General features: G+C 39.4%; 1 protein-coding gene across 2 annotated transcripts in view; it reads left to right on the forward strand.

Annotated features, from left to right (window-relative positions):
* The window catches only part of PPP3CA (protein phosphatase 3 catalytic subunit alpha), a 295,701-nt gene that overhangs the window by 138,938 nt on the left and 137,074 nt on the right, over nucleotides 1-19,689 (forward strand). For both annotated transcript variants that reach the window (XM_019926474.3, XM_073805565.1), the window contains exon 2: nucleotides 4,241-4,441. In XM_019926474.3, coding sequence (XP_019782033.1) covers nucleotides 4,241-4,441 — 201 coding nt within the window. The remainder of the gene's footprint in view (nucleotides 1-4,240; nucleotides 4,442-19,689) is intronic.

Genomic DNA, 19,689 nt, shown 5'->3' on the forward strand with positions numbered 1-19,689 from the left:
CTGGATGTCATTTTGTTTGAGGAAAGAAGCAAAAAAATTGTTTTAAACCAAACCAACGTTTGAAAAATCCCTCGGTTGAATGTTTTCTTAAGTCTGTGGTTCTCTCTTGTCAGCATTTATTCCAGGAAGAGGTCAGGCAGCAGCTATCCTGCTTTTCCTTCCAGTGAAGGTATCACCATGACAGTGACTCTTGAATATTTCCCATCAAGTAGTAGGAATTCCTTCAACAGTGGCTGCAGTGGCTCAGAGTTGAGAAATAGAAAGCTCAGATACCACGGTCTACCCCAGAGTGATACAGTTCACTTATGGCTACTGAGGCAGCTCGTGGTTGTCTAAAACCGACCTCTAGCCCAAATCTCAGGGGACCCCTGACTCTGAGGTGTGGCCCCCATAGTCAGCCAGAACCCAGAACTAGGAATACCTTGGCTGCAAGCCTTTTCTGACTTGGAATATATTTCTCTACTGGTGAATGCCAATGTCAATAATTGGATGCCAGTATTGGATGCCCATGGCTTTGGTTCCTAGACTTTCAACCTTCCTCCCTATCAGATAGATGAACTCTCTGGTAGCATCAACAAATAGAAAAGAAACAATATCATTTCCAACCTGTTGTTTGGAAATCAGTCTTTGCCAGATTTCCACAGTCAATGACATGGGAATACAACCCTAGTCCAGTGTGTTGTTTGCCTTTAAAGACTTCTTTGGTGGTTTGTGGCAGGAGTCAGTCAAGGACTTACACGTCCCGGATTTTAGCTACTTTGCTGTTTTATTTGACAACGATCGCAAAAAAGGCACCGAGTGGGAATTGTGAAGTAGAGAAAGCTGAGAAGGTTTCTATCTATTTTTAGGATGCTTCTAAGAAGTCTTCTATAATATCGTCTTCTTTACTTAACAGGCAATTATGAGAAAATTGTTTTAGAAAGAATCAGCCCGAAAATCAGCAGTTATTTCAGAATTTTTATTAGCATGCACAAGCTTAATTCTTCCAATCTTGGCCTGCTCATGTATAAATGGAAGCAACTTGTCATACTCAAAGCAAAAGAGGGAAGGGGAAATCCCATTTTGCTATAGCAAGTGTAGCCACTTATACAATGAGTTAATGAAAGAAATGTTTTCTAAGCACGTTGGACTCTTTGGTCCAAGTAGTTTTTGCTCAATGTTTGGCACAGGTCTGCATGTAGGACTCTAGGTGAATAGAGAAAGCAAATAAGTGTGACCTTTGTAAGGCTGGTGTTTTCTTTATGAAGCCAAAAAGTGTACAAATGCAAATATTAGCCCATGCTTAGTTTTGTCCCAGAAAAGTTCTCTCTGGCTGACCGCATCTCTGCGTTTGCCCTTTGGCATCGTTGCTGCCCATCTTGGTCCCCTGCAGGCCTTGCCATCTGTTTAATTGGTAAAGGGGCCCATCTTGTCAATGTCCCTATCATCCACTTGGAAATAGAGCCCTTCGATTGGCCTTTGTCCTCTTTTTTCTTGCTTCGGTTTATTTGGAACCAGCCCCAATATCTCAGTGCCAGGTGGCTTTACCTTAGCCAGTTACCTTAGGATTAGCAATTACTGGAAGGTAAGAGATCTGCAGCAAAGGGTGGGAGCATCTGTCATGGCAGTGATCTTGGCCTTGGAGAGAGTCTAGGGACTTGGAGAAAGTCTAATTCGTGAAGGTGATGCCCTCTCTGGGGTGCTCTCCTTTTGCCTCTCATCTTCTTAAATGCTTCAGCTCTTTCAGGTTTAACCCTTTGATCTGTCTGAAGTTTATAAAGGCCAGCTAGCGTGTGTGTGGCAGAGACCCACTGCCTGACAATAAATCAGCCTCCTTCCCTTCTGTGTTCCTATGATTCTTGCCTGACAGTTTTGCAGAGTCACTTAAACCTTCACAGTTGTCCTAGTCACACTTTAGGAACTCACTTGAAAAAAAAAAAAAAATCAGCTCATGGCCTTACCCCAAGTGTCCTTTTGAAGTTTCCCCCTTTCCACCCCCATCCTGTCTCTGGGAAATTTTGAGGAGTTGCCAGGTAAGATATTTTCTACTTTCAAACCAAACATAAAGACCCAGGTAAAGAAACGTGGCCATCGAAATGTTTCCATGTTTTCTTAACAAGCGTGTATGTTAGTCAGGCAAGAAAAAGGGAGGAGGGCAAAGAAACAGAATGAACAAAATAGAGCCCAAGTGCCAGAAGTCTAGTGACTTCGTTGCCTCTTTTTTCTCCTCCTTGTTTAATTCTTGAACTTTCTTTTTCTTTCATTTTACACTATGCTTTGGTGTTAATGCATTTTGTCTCTCATTTTACCTCTTGCTTTTGTATTACATATCTATTCTACTACAAGCCACTCCAAATAATTTTTGAAAATAAAAGTGTGGTCTTTATAAGAAATACCGCTCGGGATTCATTAGAATTTCAATTCTAGACAGTGGTTTACTCATCACCTTTTAATTGTGAAGCACGGTCAAGTACTTTCTGGGAAGTAGTGTGGTGTAGCTATTAACACAAGTATTCTGGCATCAGAGTGCCAGGGCTGACGCTCAGCGGGTCTGCGTATAAATCACTAGGTGATTATCTTGGGCAAGGTGCTTAATATTTTTGAATCTCAAGTTTCTCTCCCACAGTAATGTTATAGGGACTAAATAAGTTTATATATAAACACTTGTACTTATGCCTTCCTCCCCTTACAGCTTTATTGTTGTGTCTGACTTTATTACCCAGACAATGCCTGGCATAAAATAAACACTCTATCAATGATAGCTACTACTAGTCCTATTTACTTTAGTTATTAGAACAGTCCTCAGATAGATATAATCCCCACTTTCCAGGTGAGGTAACTGAAGCCAAAGGAGGTTATTTAGCTTGCCCAAGGTCATATAGCTGGTGGGTGCTCAGAGCCAAGGTTTGCACCCAGGTTCATCTGACCATGAAAGCCTCATGCATGTCCATTGAGTCTGCACTGCCACTTCACTTTGGAGGCATTGTTAAATAGATATGCTTGGATTGTTAGGAAAATCAAGCTTGCATCCATCGGTACATGTTCATTTCCTGACTTTTAAGTAGTTGTCATTTCTCTTGGATAACAAGTCTATGCTATTAGATTGCACAAAATTTCTTGGCATAGGTCTAACCTAAATCCTGCTTCTTTGAGAGACGCTTTCAGGAGGTAAGAGCGCTAGGTTTAATCCGTAACATCAAGTGTTTTACCTAAGAGAAGTGCTTCATATGGAGATGTTCTTACGCATATGACATAATGCACACGGCAGATGAAAGTTACATGAAACAGTGTTTGTGCTTCTTCCAGATATTTCTAATAGATCTGAGTTATCCAGTAAATGAACCCTCATGTAAAATGGAGAAATAATGATTTTCCCTCACTGAAGGGGCTGAGTGGCCATTTATCAGAAATTTAACCTTTATAATACCGTCTCTGACCGTGGACCTTTGGACGTCCTGGCATGTTGTAGGAGTTTAGTGAATATCCTCTGGCTGAATGAGTGAATGAATGTATTTAGAGATGTGAAGAATGGCAGGAGCTACAAGAGACCTTCTTGCTGTTAAGAAGGCATGGGGGCACGGCTGGAAGAGAGAATGGTTGGCTCTAAGTCTGAGCAACAAATGGAATTTGTCATTATATCATACTCCGAAATACCTGTGTCTCCTGATGTCATACAGTCCTCTCACTGTTCAAGAGATTCCCTGAGTTTCTGTTCAATATTCAGTGCGTTTTCACCCTCAGATTCCTGCTCTCTCCTTATACTGTGAGTCAGTGGGTCAGTTTACTCAGAGGTGTAACTCCCATTGAAGGGCAAATCTGGTCTGAAAGGTCTTTTCCCCTTCCTCTAATCTCAGTAGAGGAGCCTGCTTTTTAGTGAAGAAATGTCTTTACCCGAGTCAAACTTAGAAGGATGGATGTATAGGAACTCTTTGCTTTTGCTGAATTGATTATTGCCTAACAGAAACAAATCTCTCTTCTTTTTTGTTATTCACTCAGTCAGGATCTTCTAGATGCATGAGATAGGTACTGGATGAAGAAGAAATGTAAATTTCCTTTCAGCAGTCACATCACATCTAGAATCATAGGAAGAAGGCAGTCTTTAATTCTTGATAGCCCTTGATCATATTTTAATGGGGGGACTTTTAAAATACTCCAGTAGGTGGTTAGTGATAGGGATGAATATTTGGTGGTTATTATCGAATCTTGAATCTTTGACTGTGGAGTTTTGGCTAATGTAACGATTTGACCTCTTTGCTTTCAGCTGTCCCGTTTCCTCCAAGTCACCGGCTTACGGCAAAAGAAGTGTTTGATAACGATGGGAAACCTCGTGTGGATATCTTAAAGGCACATCTCATGAAGGAGGGCAGGCTGGAAGAGAGTGTTGCGTTGAGAATAATCACAGAGGGGGCTTCGATTCTTCGACAGGAAAAGAATTTGCTGGATATTGATGCGCCAGTCACAGGTAAGTCCTGAGGATGGAGGCTGTCCACTTGGACCCACACTTTGTTGTTTTTAACATCAAATCAAAAGTCTTAGATACCAGTGAGCCTTCACCTTCTTCATCTTACTCTTTTCCTGCCAAATCTGTACATTAGGAACAAAAGATTTAATACATATGTGACAGTATTTTTATTTTCATGTATTAAATATTTGTGTGATGTGATACCCTAAGAAGTGGTGTGCAGCTTAGAGATGATGAAGATATTCCGAGGTAATACCTTAACTAAGAAGTGACATTTTGTCAGTAGAACACTGTCACGAAGAACACAAGATATTCACTGGGAAAGGTCAGACAAAGCATAGGAAGACTTCCAAAGTAGTTAAGTGACTAAGTTAATGCAGTGGCTCTCAGAGTGTCATCCCAGACTGGCATCACCATCATCACCACCTAGAAACCTGCTGAACTGTGCCTTCTCAGCTCTCACCCCAGAACTACTGAATCAGTTCTCTGGGGTGAAGCCCAGTGATCTGTTTTATCAAGTCCTCTAGGTGACCGTGACAAACATTAAAGTTTGAGAACCATTGAACTTTAGGAAGAAGACAAAATTTCTCTCCTTCCTATATCATTTTATGCCTAGAAAATATGTCTTTACTTTTTGAGAGTTTTTGTTCTGTTACTTCTTAAGGGTAGATATGTATTTTGGGTAAGTGGAACTTCACTTAGACCATAAAAGTTAAATCTTGTCAAAAAGTTTTGTGTTGTATAGAGGGTCAAACAGTAGAGGCTTTTCATCTACACTTTGTGAAATTTGCTAAACTTGCACGTTTGTATTTCTAGAGAATCTAAAAAAAACATGTATTTTTTCCTTAATTATTATCATTCTGGCAAAGGGAAGAAGTTTGACATAGAATATTATGCTTTTCAAAACAAAAAGGACATTTAAAATATTTCATATATACTACTGATTGCTTCTTTCTTCCAAACCTTCATGTACTTATAATATTATTGGCCTTCTAATATATTTTTGAAGGTGACTGGTAAGAGCAAGATAAGCGCTCTTGAATATCAGACTAGACCTTCCTTGATCAAAATACCTCTAATGATTCCTCTTCCAGAGAAATTGACATTTACGTTTTGTTTTGGGTTGGCAATGCTGTTTTTCTTATTTGTAATTCAGAAGAATAATGAGTGTGTTTGGGGCCAGGCAGCAGGAGAAATTGGTTCCGGTGGTAAGTCAGTGTTGGACCAGTGGTGAAAAATCAAGCTACATACTTCCCCTGTGTGTATCACTATGAACCCCATTTTCCATGTGTTAAAATGCACTCATGCATTATTATCTTTGACTTACAGACACTGTGGAAATATAAGAACAAAACAAATGTGAACATGCTTTACTTTCTTAGATACTAAAATATGAAAAATTTTTAACGTCTAAGTAGTAGCTTGGAATCTACTGGCAAAGAAACTACTTTAAAAAATTCACTGTAAATTCCACCTATAAATAAATGGTAAAATCGTAACTTTAAATGATATCTATATCATTAAGTTTTTTTGATTTTGGTAAGAATGAATGGCTTGATATTTTACTATGATATCATAATATGACATTATGATATGATAAATATGGTATATTATATTTATTATGATATTTTCTCTACTTCACATAATAATGTGTGATTTCCAATTCATGTTAAACTCACTAATGAGCACAGTAGGTATTAATGGAGGTGATGATTATAACAAAAAGGAAACATGTAAAATAGACATTTAGGGGAATATATTTCCTGGGATACAATCAGCTCTTCTGTTTGATGAGGCTCTGTCCTGAAAGAACACATAGGGAGGTTTCTGGAAAAGTCAGATTCGTGATGTTTTATCCCTGAACCTTTCTGGGGTCCATTGACTAATTGCCCTCATATTCAGCAGAGGTTGTACCTCGTTCTTTCTAGTGAGATTCCAGCTGACAGTTTGGCACATTTCCCAATATAGATATGAAGAGACTTTAGAAATCAGGACTCAATTATGTATAACTTTCCCTGGGGGAGAAAGAAAAAAAAATCCTTCTAGATGGTGACAGAAGTAGCTATGGAGACATCACAGAATATGTAGCACAGAATATGTAGTGTTTATATTTCTTAATGAAGGCAGGATTCTAAGGAACCTCCAGTAGATTCCATTGCAGTGATCTCTTTCTTCCTTTTCTGGGAATATAAAGATATGTAATATAAGTGGTGGGGGAATTTATTTTAACATTTCCATTAAAAGGGAAAAAAAAAACTCTTTTGCATATGATTCACCAGAAAGCTAAATCCATAGCTTCATATTTTAACCCATGAACTTTCCAAGCTGAAGCACGGAGGACTGCAAAATAAAAGCAGGGTACGGTGATCCGAGAAAATTGCTATCTCTTTGTATTTCAGCATAGTTCTTATAATTTATTGATAACATTTTATGATATATGATTGTGTTCTGAGATTTGGTTTTATTTGGACAGCTGAACCAGCAATGTAATATTTATTTTTAAATGTAGAATATTTGTTATTTGGATAACTGAATCAGTAAAGTGAATCAATGAAGTCAATATTATATTGACACTACGCTATGCAATAAAAGGCATAGTTTACACTTCCAGATCTTAAGGGTAGAGTATTCTTTATGTAGTTCAGAATTCCACACTTAAGAAAAATGGAGAACTTAAACAGTTTAAATGAGAAAGCAGCAAGGAGGAAGATGTAGAAGAGGAGGGGGAGAAGAAGGAAAACAGGAGAGCTGCAAATGAGAACCTGTGAAAAAAGAGTAAGGGGAAAGAAGAAGGACTTTTAATGGAGGGAGAAAAAGCCTGAAGCCTGAAACCATATGGTGGTTTTCAAGTGGTATTAGAACTAGTCTCTCACCTACGTATGTCAGATTCCTAAAAATGTAAGGTGAGCCATCAGGGTAGAAACTGACGATTAGCTTCTTGTGGGCAATTCAGCTTTAAGTATAGCCTGATATGTAAACTCACAAAATGAAACAAGTGGCAACTATTTTATAATCATGCACAAAAGCCACTCCCCAGCTTTCCCTCTTCTTTTCTTCCCTCCTACTTTTTATTAATAAAAACGTTTCACACTCAAATGTTTAGAGAGGAGTTGTGCTAACCTCTGTGTCATGGTTTGCTCCTATTTAAAGAAAAATCTAGGAATTAGTGTCCTGGTTATTGGAAATCTGGGCATTATTGCATTCCTTTAGCATTTCTTTGATGTTTAAATTTACAAAGCTGCCCAACTTCCCTTCCTCCCTTCCCTTCAAGTGTTTTTAAAGCAGTAAAACAAAAGGTTTATGTTCAGTTAGGATTTTTTTCCCTTAAAATTCTGTACTTTTGATTTTGGAGAAGGACCAGGAAACTGCCTGGTCCCAATGCTCCCTCCATGTATCCCTCTGGGGAAGGTGATAAAGCACTATGTACCTTACCCTCCTGGAGCATGGATTTAGATAAGCCAGTAACCATCTCTGTGGGAGTAGAAGTGAGGATTAGTTATGGGACCCTAATCAAAGCAAGGGAGGTATGAGTTACATTCTGCTCTTTTCTCTCAGCAAACTTGCCTGATTAGAATGATGGCTGTTTTAGACATTTAACTTGAAGAATGTGTTTCTATATTGGAGGCATTTCGTGAAGGAAAGTATTTTCCCTCTTTTTGACTCTTTTTTGAAAATTGAGTTAAATTTATCTTTGTTTCCTTGCAGACATACAAATGGAACATTAAAAAATGTGGCCAAATATCTGTGTAGCAACTTGCTATGGACTGCATGTTTGTGTCTCCCCAGTAATCATATGTTGAAGCCCAGACCCCCAGTGTGATGTTATTTGGAGGTGGGGTCTTTGGGAAATAATTAGATTTAGTTGAGTCCTGAGGGTGGACCCCTTGTGATGGGATTAGTGCCCTGATAAGAAGATGAGATGAGAGCCCTCTCTCTTTACTCCGTGTGGGGATACAGCAGGAAGGTGGCCATCTGCAAACCAGGAACAGAACCCTAACCAAACACTGAATATGCCAGCACCTTGATCTTGGACTTCCCATCCTCCAGAACTGTGAGAAATAAGTGCTTGTTGTTTAAGCTACCCAGTCTAAGGTATTTTGTGAACTAAGCTGAACTAAGGTACAAGTCATTTGGGAATTCAGTTTACCAAACATTTGCCTGGTACAGGTGGTGTGTGTTATACACAGGTGAATAAGACCTGGTCTCTGCTCTCCCAGGGGTCAGCATATAACAAAAAAACTGAAACAGATATTTGCCGAAAGATATGTGCATCAAACTATTGATTAAATGAAAGGATATGATCTAGATTTATGCAAGCAAATTTAGAAATATCCAACTGGATAGAGCTAACTTAAAACCAAAAAGTTTTCCTCTTTTCTAAATGACTACGGTTTCCCTGACAGTGTCCGTTGATTATTATATTACATTTTTGAGCTAAAAAAAAAACCTGTTAAATAGCTCGGATCCTATCTATCCTGGATATGGATTGAGAACTCTTTCAGAAGGCTAGGAACTGTGGATGATTGAAACAGATGAGGCATAGTCCTTGAGTAGAATACTCAAGGTCTATTTGGGGAGTCAGATACAGAAATAGATAATTACTGTAAAATTTGTTAAGAACCATAATGAAGGTGCCTATAAACTAGTGTGGGAACTCAGAACAAGGAATGCAGGAAAGCCAAGAAAGTCTTGACAGATTACATGGTACTTGAACTGGAGCATGTGTGATAGGTGAGATTTTACTGTGTGAAAAAGCTAGCAAAGGTTATTCTGGGCAGAGACAACAGCATACGAAAGGCACTGTTATTTTTTGTAAAGTGGGAAGGCATGATCTTGGAGATTTGCTGTGGGAAGACAAGGTATCAGAAGGGTGTGAGGGGTAGGGGTGGGGGGTGAGACTGAGGTTGGACGGTCAGGGTCAAATATTAGTCTCTTGTAAGCAGCACTTAAACATTTGGTTACTGTTCTGTAGGCACTGGGAGAGTGGAGAGGGTCTTGGAGCTGGGGAGTTACACAGTCAAGTTTGTGGCTAGAATAGCATCCTGGATGAGATGAGTAGAGTGAGCAGGGAGGAGCTCTTGCGAGAGGGGCTGATCAGGAACCTTTCATACTCGTTCAGTATGTCCCGAGTATGCCTTGTGCCCTGGCAATGATTTTGGCAGGCTAGGAGAATTGGATCCGATTTTGATTACAGGGCCCTTCAAGAATGATGATTGACATTGATCTTAAAATGTCTGATTAGTTTGTGCTTAGTCAATATCCATTAACGACTTCTTGAATATGGTAGGATGATTTATGCAGGGATCCAGTTTATTACATTTCTCTTTCAAGTTCTCATATTTTCCTATTTTCCCTTTGACCTAGCAGAGAACATTTCCCTCATGTATAAAGCAGAAGCCGACCAGGAGCCTGGGTCTTTGAAGAGAATGATTTAGAACTCATTTTCTGCTCCCTGGACCGGGGGGATAGGCCAGCATCAGCTAGGCAAACTGCTAATCTCTCCAGTTTGTCTGTTTCCTGCAGGGGGGGATTTGTCCCTAGGGCAGCAAAGGATTCCCTCAGTGGCTGTGCCTGCCATTTAGCATGTCAGGCAGTTGCCAGGAGAACCCTTTGGCTTTGTTCCTGGATGTGAGAGTGAACTAGTGGCCAAGTTTAAGGTCATGGCAGTCCTTCCCTTACAGCAGCTGACGTCAATTAGGAGAATTCCCCATGCCTTTACTCCAGGGAGAGTTAAGTGGGGTAAGAATCCAGTGTCTTTTGAGAACCGAAAGATCAGTGTTTATTCTCTTCATACTATCATTTGTCACAATCAGAGCAATGCAGCCTTAGTTTATATGAGGATAAAATATTACTTCTGGGGCATTTTGCCCACTTCAAAGATTTCAGTGGCCAAATCTTTAGGGCCTGCCCTGCAGCCCGAGGCCTATTTTGGTACCTAGCCCACCGCTGGCAGGTCAGCACATTTCAGGCCCAGCCTGTGGCAGCCACCACAGTTTGATGTTTTTATTCCCCTTAATGTGGGCCCTTGATTTAAAAAAAAAAAAGGATAAAAGGTCACTGCATAAGAGCCAGCGTCCTTTTCCCTGATTTGTTTTCCTCCCTTGTTTTGCAAGGTTGGTCTTAGGAAACCCATCTTACAAGTGGGAGAAGGGAGTCTCAGAGAGTTTAAGTCAGTGTTTCTGGAACTTGAGCATGGATCAGAATTGCCCGGAGGGCTTCATAGAACACAGATTGCTGAGTTCCACCTCCAGAGTTTCTGATTTAGTAGGTCTGGAGTAGGGCCTGAGAACTTGAGTATCTAACAGGTTCCCAGATGGTGATGAGCCCCTTGATCTGGGACCCCTCTACAGGAACCACTGGTTTAAGTAACTGGCCTCATAGCTAATCAGCTGAAGACCTTGCTATGAACAGGATCCGTCAACATAACTCATGCTGAGCTATTACATGGTATTACATGCACTATTCTACCTCTGTATTAGGTTGAAAATAATCAGGCATTTCAGCTCATTTGACCAGAATTTGTTCTTGCTCATTACTGAGAAATACAAGGAATAAATTATTTTGACTCTATTTATAATTTATTATATTTTAAATTAAAATGTATTGCTATAACACAAGGGGGCAAGACCAAACAATAGTGCTTAGTACCATTGGGGCATAAAGTTTATATAGTTTTTCCCCAGTGAAAAACCTTTGTAGTGCTTTCCTTTACAAGCTCTTGGAGAGTTGACTATAGAAAGCTACTGCGGAGAATAAAGGAAGACTGGGATCAAAAGCATCTTTAAGTGAATTGTGGTGATGAATACAGTATTATATTAAGAATAGCTGAGCCTTAGGAATTCAGCATTTGTGTGTAACATACCAGTCAGTAATAATCTATTGATGTAATCTATTAATGTCAATAAACATATAACACCACCCAGAAGAAGCATTTGACAGTTATTACATCATAATTACATGAAGAGATATTTTGCTTTAAGACACAGTGTGCCCTATGCTTTTCAATTTGCCATGAGTCAGTTTTCACAAATAGTAAGGTGTGTAAGCACCGTTCATAAGGCAACACCTGTAGTTGTTTCCATAGGAAGATAAAAATCCCCAAACTATTATTTTTAAAATCTGAAAGTGATCACTTGCAATAATAATACTCTGATGGTTTTAGAGAAGGTTGAAATATATTATTATCAATACTACTGTGCCTTTAAGAGAAGTAGTGTTTCAAATAACACTGAAAGGCTTCCAGGTAAGGAAGGTGCATTCTTCTTTGATACCTTAAAGGAAAAAATGTAGATACACTTCCCTTTGTCTACAGGAAATTCAGATTATATTTATGTTTCCAACTCACGTCATGTTCCATTTTCCCATTGAAGTGTCCCTAATAATTTTAGATTCCACTGATTTTATTCTCTTGTGATCCAGTTCTTAATGGACATTCCCACATACTGGCCACAGACTGGGACTGGGCTATGACAAAGTTTTCACTGGTCCAGACTGAAATTGCCTTTTTCATTTTAGTGAGAATGCTTTCTTCATGTACGTGAAACTATGGTGACAGTAATTGCTTTTTATACTTTTGGGGGGACAAATTAATGAGTTATTTTTGTTGTAAGGCTAACACTTGTTCGGTTCTTGTTTTTTACCAGTTCGTACAGTGTTATAAACCCTGTACGGTTTTTTTTGTTTGTTTGTTTGTTTTTGCGGTACGCGGGCCTCTCACTGTTGTGGCCTCTCCCGTCGCGGAGCACAGGCTCCGAACGCGCAGGCTCAGCGGCCATGGTTCACGGGCCTACCCACCCCGCGGCATGTGGGATCTTCCCGGACCGGGGCACGAACCCGTGTCTTCTGCATCGGCAGGCGGACTCTCAACCACTGCGCCACCAGGGAAGTCCACACTGTACATTTTAACTCTTGAGTTTTCACGCAACCCTGTGAAGGAAGTGCTGTGATCAGTTCAATTTTACAAATGAGGAAACTGAAGCTCAGTGAAATTGAGTATTATATCTAAGGTTACTGAACTAGATGGTGCCAGAACTGGTATTAAAGTGCAGGCAGTTCAACAATGTCTATTCCTATTTTATTTGGGGTTAGAAGTTAATTTTACAGGTCCATGAAATTATGAAATCTGAGAGTAACTATAAAGCATGGCATTTAACTACAGTTTATCCTTGTACAACCAGGGGCTTATGGGTGCTGACCCTTCACGTAGTCGAAAATGTGCGTATAACTTATAGTTGGCCCTCCATATACATGCAGTTTTGCACCTGCAGATTCAAGCAACCTCTGATCCTGTAGTATTTGCTGTCGAAAAACAATCCATGTGGTTCAAACCCGTGTTGTTTAAGGGTCAACTGTATATTGTACTGAATTTTTTTTATCATTTCATGCTATTATCCTATTAAATGTTAACAGCTGAGGACATGAATTTTATGTTACGGTTTTGTGAATGTTCCTCTGTTTCAAAATAATTTTAATGTAAATGTAGTGCTGATTTGCACATAGTAGCTTATGGTAAGAATATAATGGTAAGATATAGGAACCTCTTAAACAGAGTATGTATGTATTTATGCATGTGTGTGGATGTGTGTGTTTCTGTATTTTGTTAGTGTCGTCATTTAAATAACAGTTATCTTTTTTACTCTGTTCTTTTCTCCTGAATAGCTATTTGTTGATATCTGTCTAAAGTGGAGGATTTTGGACAAATGAGATACTGGATAAATATATGAACTGGTCAGAAGTAGTTTCTTATAGAAGAATCTGTGATTTAATTAGTGGATTAGTAAGAGGATAATATTCAGTTTTGAGTCAGCTGCTTTACCACTATTTAAATGACTATCTTCATATATAAAATGTATTTTTAAAATATGAATTAAATACTTTTACGTACACATCTTGCTAATGTTAAAATATATTCCATGAGAGAAGGCCTTTAGGTAGTTCAGTCCTGGCTTTGCTTTTGTCTTGGAGGTCACATAGCTTTTCCTTCTATTTTGCTGGGCTCTCCACCAGCATCATGGAGTAAGCATTGCCTTGTGAAGTAATGTGAAATCCACAGATGGGTTTGAGACCTAAGTCAAGTGTGCTGAGGAAGGGGAAAAAGGAAAACGCTCAAAAAAGTCCCGTGTTCTTTCCTTATATTAAACCCTAAAATGTGTATGTAGAATACTGTCTCTATACATAAATCCAATCCAAGAATAAATTACAAACTGGTAACAAGTATCCTCTAAGTTGCTTTTATCATATGAAAAGAACATTTCTAGTTAACTGTGTGTTGTAAAAATAGGATTTTACTGATTATATGATGGTAGAAGAAAACAACCAACACATCCCACATCCAGGGGATAATAAAGTCTGTTTCAGAGGTTTTTATGAAACAATATTGTATTTTAATATTCTGAACAAGATTTCAGTTCCTGCTATCATATAGTTACTTTTTGACTCCAGTTTGGTGTATGATATGCTTCTCTGTATTAATTTCTGTTCATATTTGACATTGTGGTCCAGGTACCAAGCAGTTTTAGACTTGGCAGCATTGTTTCATTCTGTTCCTGAAGATATTTAAGGTTTGGACATCAAGGCTTTTGAACTTTAAGTTCATAAGAGTCATATATGTAGGTGAAAGGAAACTTGACCTGTTTTATTTTTTTTTATAAGCTTTTTTTCTTACTATTTTTCTTCTGCTCTGAACTGTCTTTCTTCATGTTTACAATAAACAAAGCCCTCTGATAGAGTAAAATTAGGATTTGTGGAAAGAAAAATTGTAGGTAATAATGAAGGAAACATGAAATTACCAACCGAACTTTCCTTTTCTCTTACGACTCCATTTGTTATGTCTTTTTTAAAATAAAAATTGTATCAAGATCACCATTTTATTTACAGTGCCTTTCTTTTTAGATTCATATATTTTGGTTATATTCAAGACTACATTGTTGGGTTCTTTGGATTTTATGGTTAGTGTCAGACATTTTAATATTAAAAAATCTGTTTGGAATTCATGAATTTGATTCCATTTCAGAAACATAGTTAACTCACCGTCTCTGAATGTGCTATCTGATTTAAGATGCCATCTGGTGGTATGCCTTTGATACATCTAGTGCTGCTTTTAACTGTCATCAGTCTTATATCCTTTATTGCTTATAAGGGAGAATATTTTTGAAATGACTTGCAAAGACATTTGTTTCCATTTCAAACAAAGGATGCTTTGTACCTTCCTTTCTGTTTTCTCAAAGTAATATGCATGTTTGCTTTGGTCTTTATTAACATAATCTGATTCTTTCTTAAGGCAACATTGACCTTGAAAATCAAGCTCCCATTTTAGGAATTCAATTTAGTTCAGAGAAATTTGTAGATATTTAGCATCCCCTTTAAACTCCTAATTACATATGTTTTTCATTTAGTTTTTTAATGGTAAAATTTGATTGGCTCTTTGTATAACATGTGATGAATAGGAGATTGTCAGATAATCATAAACATGAAACAGAAATTATTCATTTGAAATTCTCTTCCTCGTATTTTAAACATTAAAGCCCAGCTCCTTCTAAGGTGGACCTTAGCTTAACCTTAACTACCGCTTTTTTTTTTTGCCTTCTTCAAGAGATAAGCTGGTAATTCTTATTAAATATATATCAAAGCTAGGTGGAAATTAGAAAGTAAATTGTCTGCATTATTGATATACAATATCCATTCCACTTAAGAATCTGAATTAAGGAAGTGTTAAAAGTACATGAGTTTATTTTTTAGGCCCTTTCAATATTATTTGTGGCTGGTTAGCTTAGTTTATTAAGGGTATAGTGGCAGTGGGCCAATTTATAGATTCTTTTCCCACTGTGGTCTGTTTAGCATTTTCTGATTATACTCAAACTTCTGGGCCAGCCAGTTTATCTGAAGGAAAAAAAAAAAGAATGATGTGGAAAGAGGTGAGAAAAGGAAGGGCGATTTCATCTGTGCTGTCCAGTTCACCTGCTGAGGAACATCTCCCAGTGACCGTGCAACAATAACTTTATTTTCATCCTATGTAGTGTGGTATCGGGGTTACAAATCATGGACCTCTAGAGAGGCATTCAGGATCTGCAAGTTCTTAGCTACTTACCACTGGACAAATTATTTCACCTCTGTAAACCTCAGCTTTCTCATCTTTGACGAGATGAGGTGTGAGTTTCATGCCTGTCACTCCGATAAAGTGAAGCGTTGCAAGCACAGCACTCAGAGTAAGTGCCCAGCAAATAGTAGCTGCTTTATCATCATTGCTGTAACCATTTTTGTCGTGGCTGTTATTGTTCTTATGCAGCTAGTATTGCAACTATCAGTTCTGTTCCATTGTTCAGTGATTAGAAGCATAGAGAACTGTTAACTATATTAACATTTGGATATTATAGCAGACTTTGCATTTCCCCTTTTATGGATGTAAGTAAATACCGAGAGGGCTGTGGAATGGAAGAGGGAGCGGAGAGGCCCTTATGCCTACAGCTCTCTATTACTCATCCTTTCTAAATTGCAAATGAGTTTCAATTTTAATTAAAGAAAAATAAATTTTGCGTTCATGGTCATGCCATCAGTATATCGATTAGAAATAAGAAAATGAAAACAATCATTTAAAACCTGTATAATATGGGCTAAGATGTCTCTTAAAATTAGAAGCAGTTAACCAAATACGGGAGGGTGGGTCTTGCTCAAGCATCCCACGTCCAAGTAATAATACTCCATACTTGACGGCTGAGAATCATTCTGACGCAAATACATTTTCACTTCCAATTTGGGTGATTGACCTTCTTTAAAGATAGGTCCCTGTGCTATACAATAAATCTTGTTGTTGATCTATTTTATATATAGTGGTGTGTATCTGTTAATCCCAGACTCCTAATTTATCCCTCCCTCCCCTCTTTTCCCCTTTGGTAACCGTAAGTTTGTTTTGTATGTCTGTGAGTCTGTTTCTGTTTTGTAAATATGTTCATTGGATTATTTTTTAGATTCCACATATAAGTGATGTCGTATAATGTTCGTCTTTCTCTGTCTGACTTACTTCACTCAGTGTGATGATTTCTATGGACATTTAGGTTGCTTCGATGTCTTGACCATTGTTAATAGGGCTGCTATGAACGCTGGGGTGTATGCATCTTGTCAAATTAAAGTTTTCTTCTTTTCCAGACATATGCCCAGGGGTGAGATTGCTGGATCATATGGTAGCTCTATTTTTAGGTTTTTAAGGAACCTCCATACTGTTTTCCGCAGTGGCTGCACCAATTTACATTACTACCAACAGTGTGAGAGGGTTCCCTTTTCTCCACACCCTTTCCAGCATTTATTATTTGTAGACTTTTTGATGATGGCCATGGGTGATTGACTTTTTAAATCAGAGGTCCCCAACCCCTGGGCCACGGAGCAGTACTGGTCCGTTGCCTGTTAGGAACCGGGTGGCACAGCAGGAGGTGAGTGGTGGGCGAGCAAGGGAAGCTTCTGTATTTACAGCCACTCCCCATCGCTCTCATTACCGCCTGAGATCCGACTCTTGTCAGATCAGCGGCGGCATCAGATTCTCATAGGAGCGTGAACCCTACTGTGAACTGCGGATGAGAGGGATGTAGGTTGCGTCCTCCTTATGAGAATCTAATGCCTGATGATCTGAGGTGGAGCTGAGGCTGTGATGCTAGCGCTGGGGAGTGGCTGCAAATACAGATTCCCATCAGCAGAGAGGTTTGACTGCACAGAGACCATAATAAATCAACTGCTTGCAGACTCATATCAAAACCCTATTGGTGAGTAGCAAGTGACAATTAAGGAGTAGTCCGGACATAAGCAACACACTTTGGGTATCGTTCTCTCCCATCACCCCCAGATGGGACCATCTAGTTGCAGGAAAACAAGCTCGGGGTTCCCACTGATTCTGCATTATGGGGAGTTGTATAATTATTTCATCATATATTACAATGTAATAATAATAGAAATAAAGTGCACAATAAATGTAACGCGCTTGAGTCATCCCGAAACCATACCCCCCAACCCAGTCTGTGGAAAAATTGTCTTCCACGACACTGGTCCCTGGTGCCAAAAAGGTTGGGGACCGCTGTTTTAAATAACAGTTCATGGAACTACCAACGAAGTGTACATCATCTGTATTTTACATTCCCAACCATCCTGCCACTGACCACTCTAGGGCCAAAAGTCAGTGTTGTATGAAATTTGTCCTATGTCTGAGACAAATACCATACCTCACACATTAAGATGATTCAAGTATTTTGAAGTTTTCACTGATTGGGCATGTACCCTGATGCAGGCAGGGTGCTAAAGAAGCGCATGGATACAGTGGTGTCCAATTGCCCTTAGCATCAAGTTGCAAATCCTAAAATGGTTTAGAAAATCTTGACTGTTCCGTTCCCCACATATGTCTCCAGTCTCATCCACTGCCTACTTCTCATTATTTTCTGGGACCTGTCTACACTGGCATTGTTTCATTCCATTTCTGTCAATAAGAGACTTGGCACAGGCTGTTCCTTCTCTCTAGAATGCCCGATCCCTACCCCCACCCCCCGCCCCCATACACACACCCAATAATCTTGAATAGTTAGATTTCAGCTGCAAAGTCACTTCATTCGTTCTTCAGGGAAGCCTTCCCTGACTTACCGCAGTATAGTACTGTGTACCTTTTCTTCAAACTACTTATCATAGTAATGCTGTTATGTTACTCGTGTGATCGTTGTTTGTGTGATCTCTGGTCCTCACTAAATGGTCAATTTGAAGAGGGTAGACCCTTTGTCTGCCTTTGGCTACTGTTTATTCTTAGCATCAAGCCTAGTGACTGTCTCTTGGCAGATATCCATCAATATTTGTCAAGTGAAGTGATGCATGCAATATCTTAGTTTGTAGAGTTTATTAACATTTCTTACGACCCTATATACCATGTGTCAAAGCCAGGTACCAGTTAAAGTGGTAAAAACATATTTTATCCCAAAACTATTACAACAGGGGAAAAGAAACTTCAGTAGAAAACTGAGCTCAATTCAGAATACAATAAGGACAAGTGGGCATTCATAGCCAAAGAGCAGGACAAGGGGGTCACTGGATGGAGAATTCCTAAGAGAAGATGTCAAGGATAGGGAATCCTTGCTCCTGGCAGGCCAAGGTGATCAGATATTAAAGGTGGGGGGGATTCTTCCTAGAACTGAACTAGGCAGCCTGAAGACAGGGCCCCAAGGATGAGGCCTAGATGAAAAGATGACTCAGAGAAGACTTTCTAAAGTTTGGTCAAGGAGAGAGTTTTTGTCAGTCCCTCCTCTTATTCCAGGAAAGAAGAAACAGTCTGTTTCTTTGAACAATATAAGGCCATTTTTCGTTCAGTCACCTTCTGTTCATCAAGAACCAGCTGAGCCATCTGTTGAGACTTGGCGAAGGTTGCCAGTTGCTGAACTGTGTCACCCAGAGACATTTAGCGAGAGGGATACTGCTAGGAGGATAAGCAGAAAGACAGATTATAGACTGAATTAGTCTATATGCCCAACTTCATAGGCCTTCAGGGATCCGCCAGAAGAAGTCCCAGAACCTGTCATCTTTCCTGCAAGGAATTTCTTCCTTTGCCTCTTGAACCTTCCTGGTTATTGCAAAGATATCAGTGAGATTACAGAGGTGTAGCAGTCACTTCCCTCCATATCCAGGGTGATGTAGTTCTAGAGGACAGTGTACTGGATTCTTGTAATTGCAAGTCACAGATTCAAGGCCAGTGGTACTGTTGCCCGCAGACAATGTGACTTGCCTCAGCAATGAATAGATGACTCTGTAGCTGAGTCAGACTTCTTCAGCCAGGCAATAGATTCTTTAAGGTGGTATCCAAAAGGTGGCAAACCTTTCCTAAAATGTAATGAGGTCTTGTGTAGAACTTAGGCCCAATTTCTGTAGCTGTTTTTTTTCTCCTAAATTGCCTCCCGGGAACTGAGATCACCTACAAGAGGATCTGTGATGTCTCTGACACCTCTTTGGTTTCTACGGTGAGAGGACGGGAGTTGGGGGGTGATTGTTCTGGAGATAGTTTAAGAAAGGAAGAAAACTGGGGAGGATTGAGTGTGATGAAGGGATTGGTAAGATTGGCAAATTAGCAAGATTCAGTCCAGTTGGCTGGTAACAGCCAAATAGGCTTGGGTTCCACAAAGTAAGAATTACCAGGAGGTAGCAGGGGTCAGAGAAATAATCGTCTGATGGCTGAGGCTGACAAAAGGAGTGGTCCATGTGTGGTTGGGTTGAGTCTGAGGAATTAGGCCGGGGGG

This window comes from Tursiops truncatus, chromosome 5 (assembly GCF_011762595.2).
Source record: "Tursiops truncatus isolate mTurTru1 chromosome 5, mTurTru1.mat.Y, whole genome shotgun sequence".
In the NCBI taxonomy this organism is placed as follows: Eukaryota; Metazoa; Chordata; class Mammalia; order Artiodactyla; family Delphinidae; genus Tursiops; species Tursiops truncatus.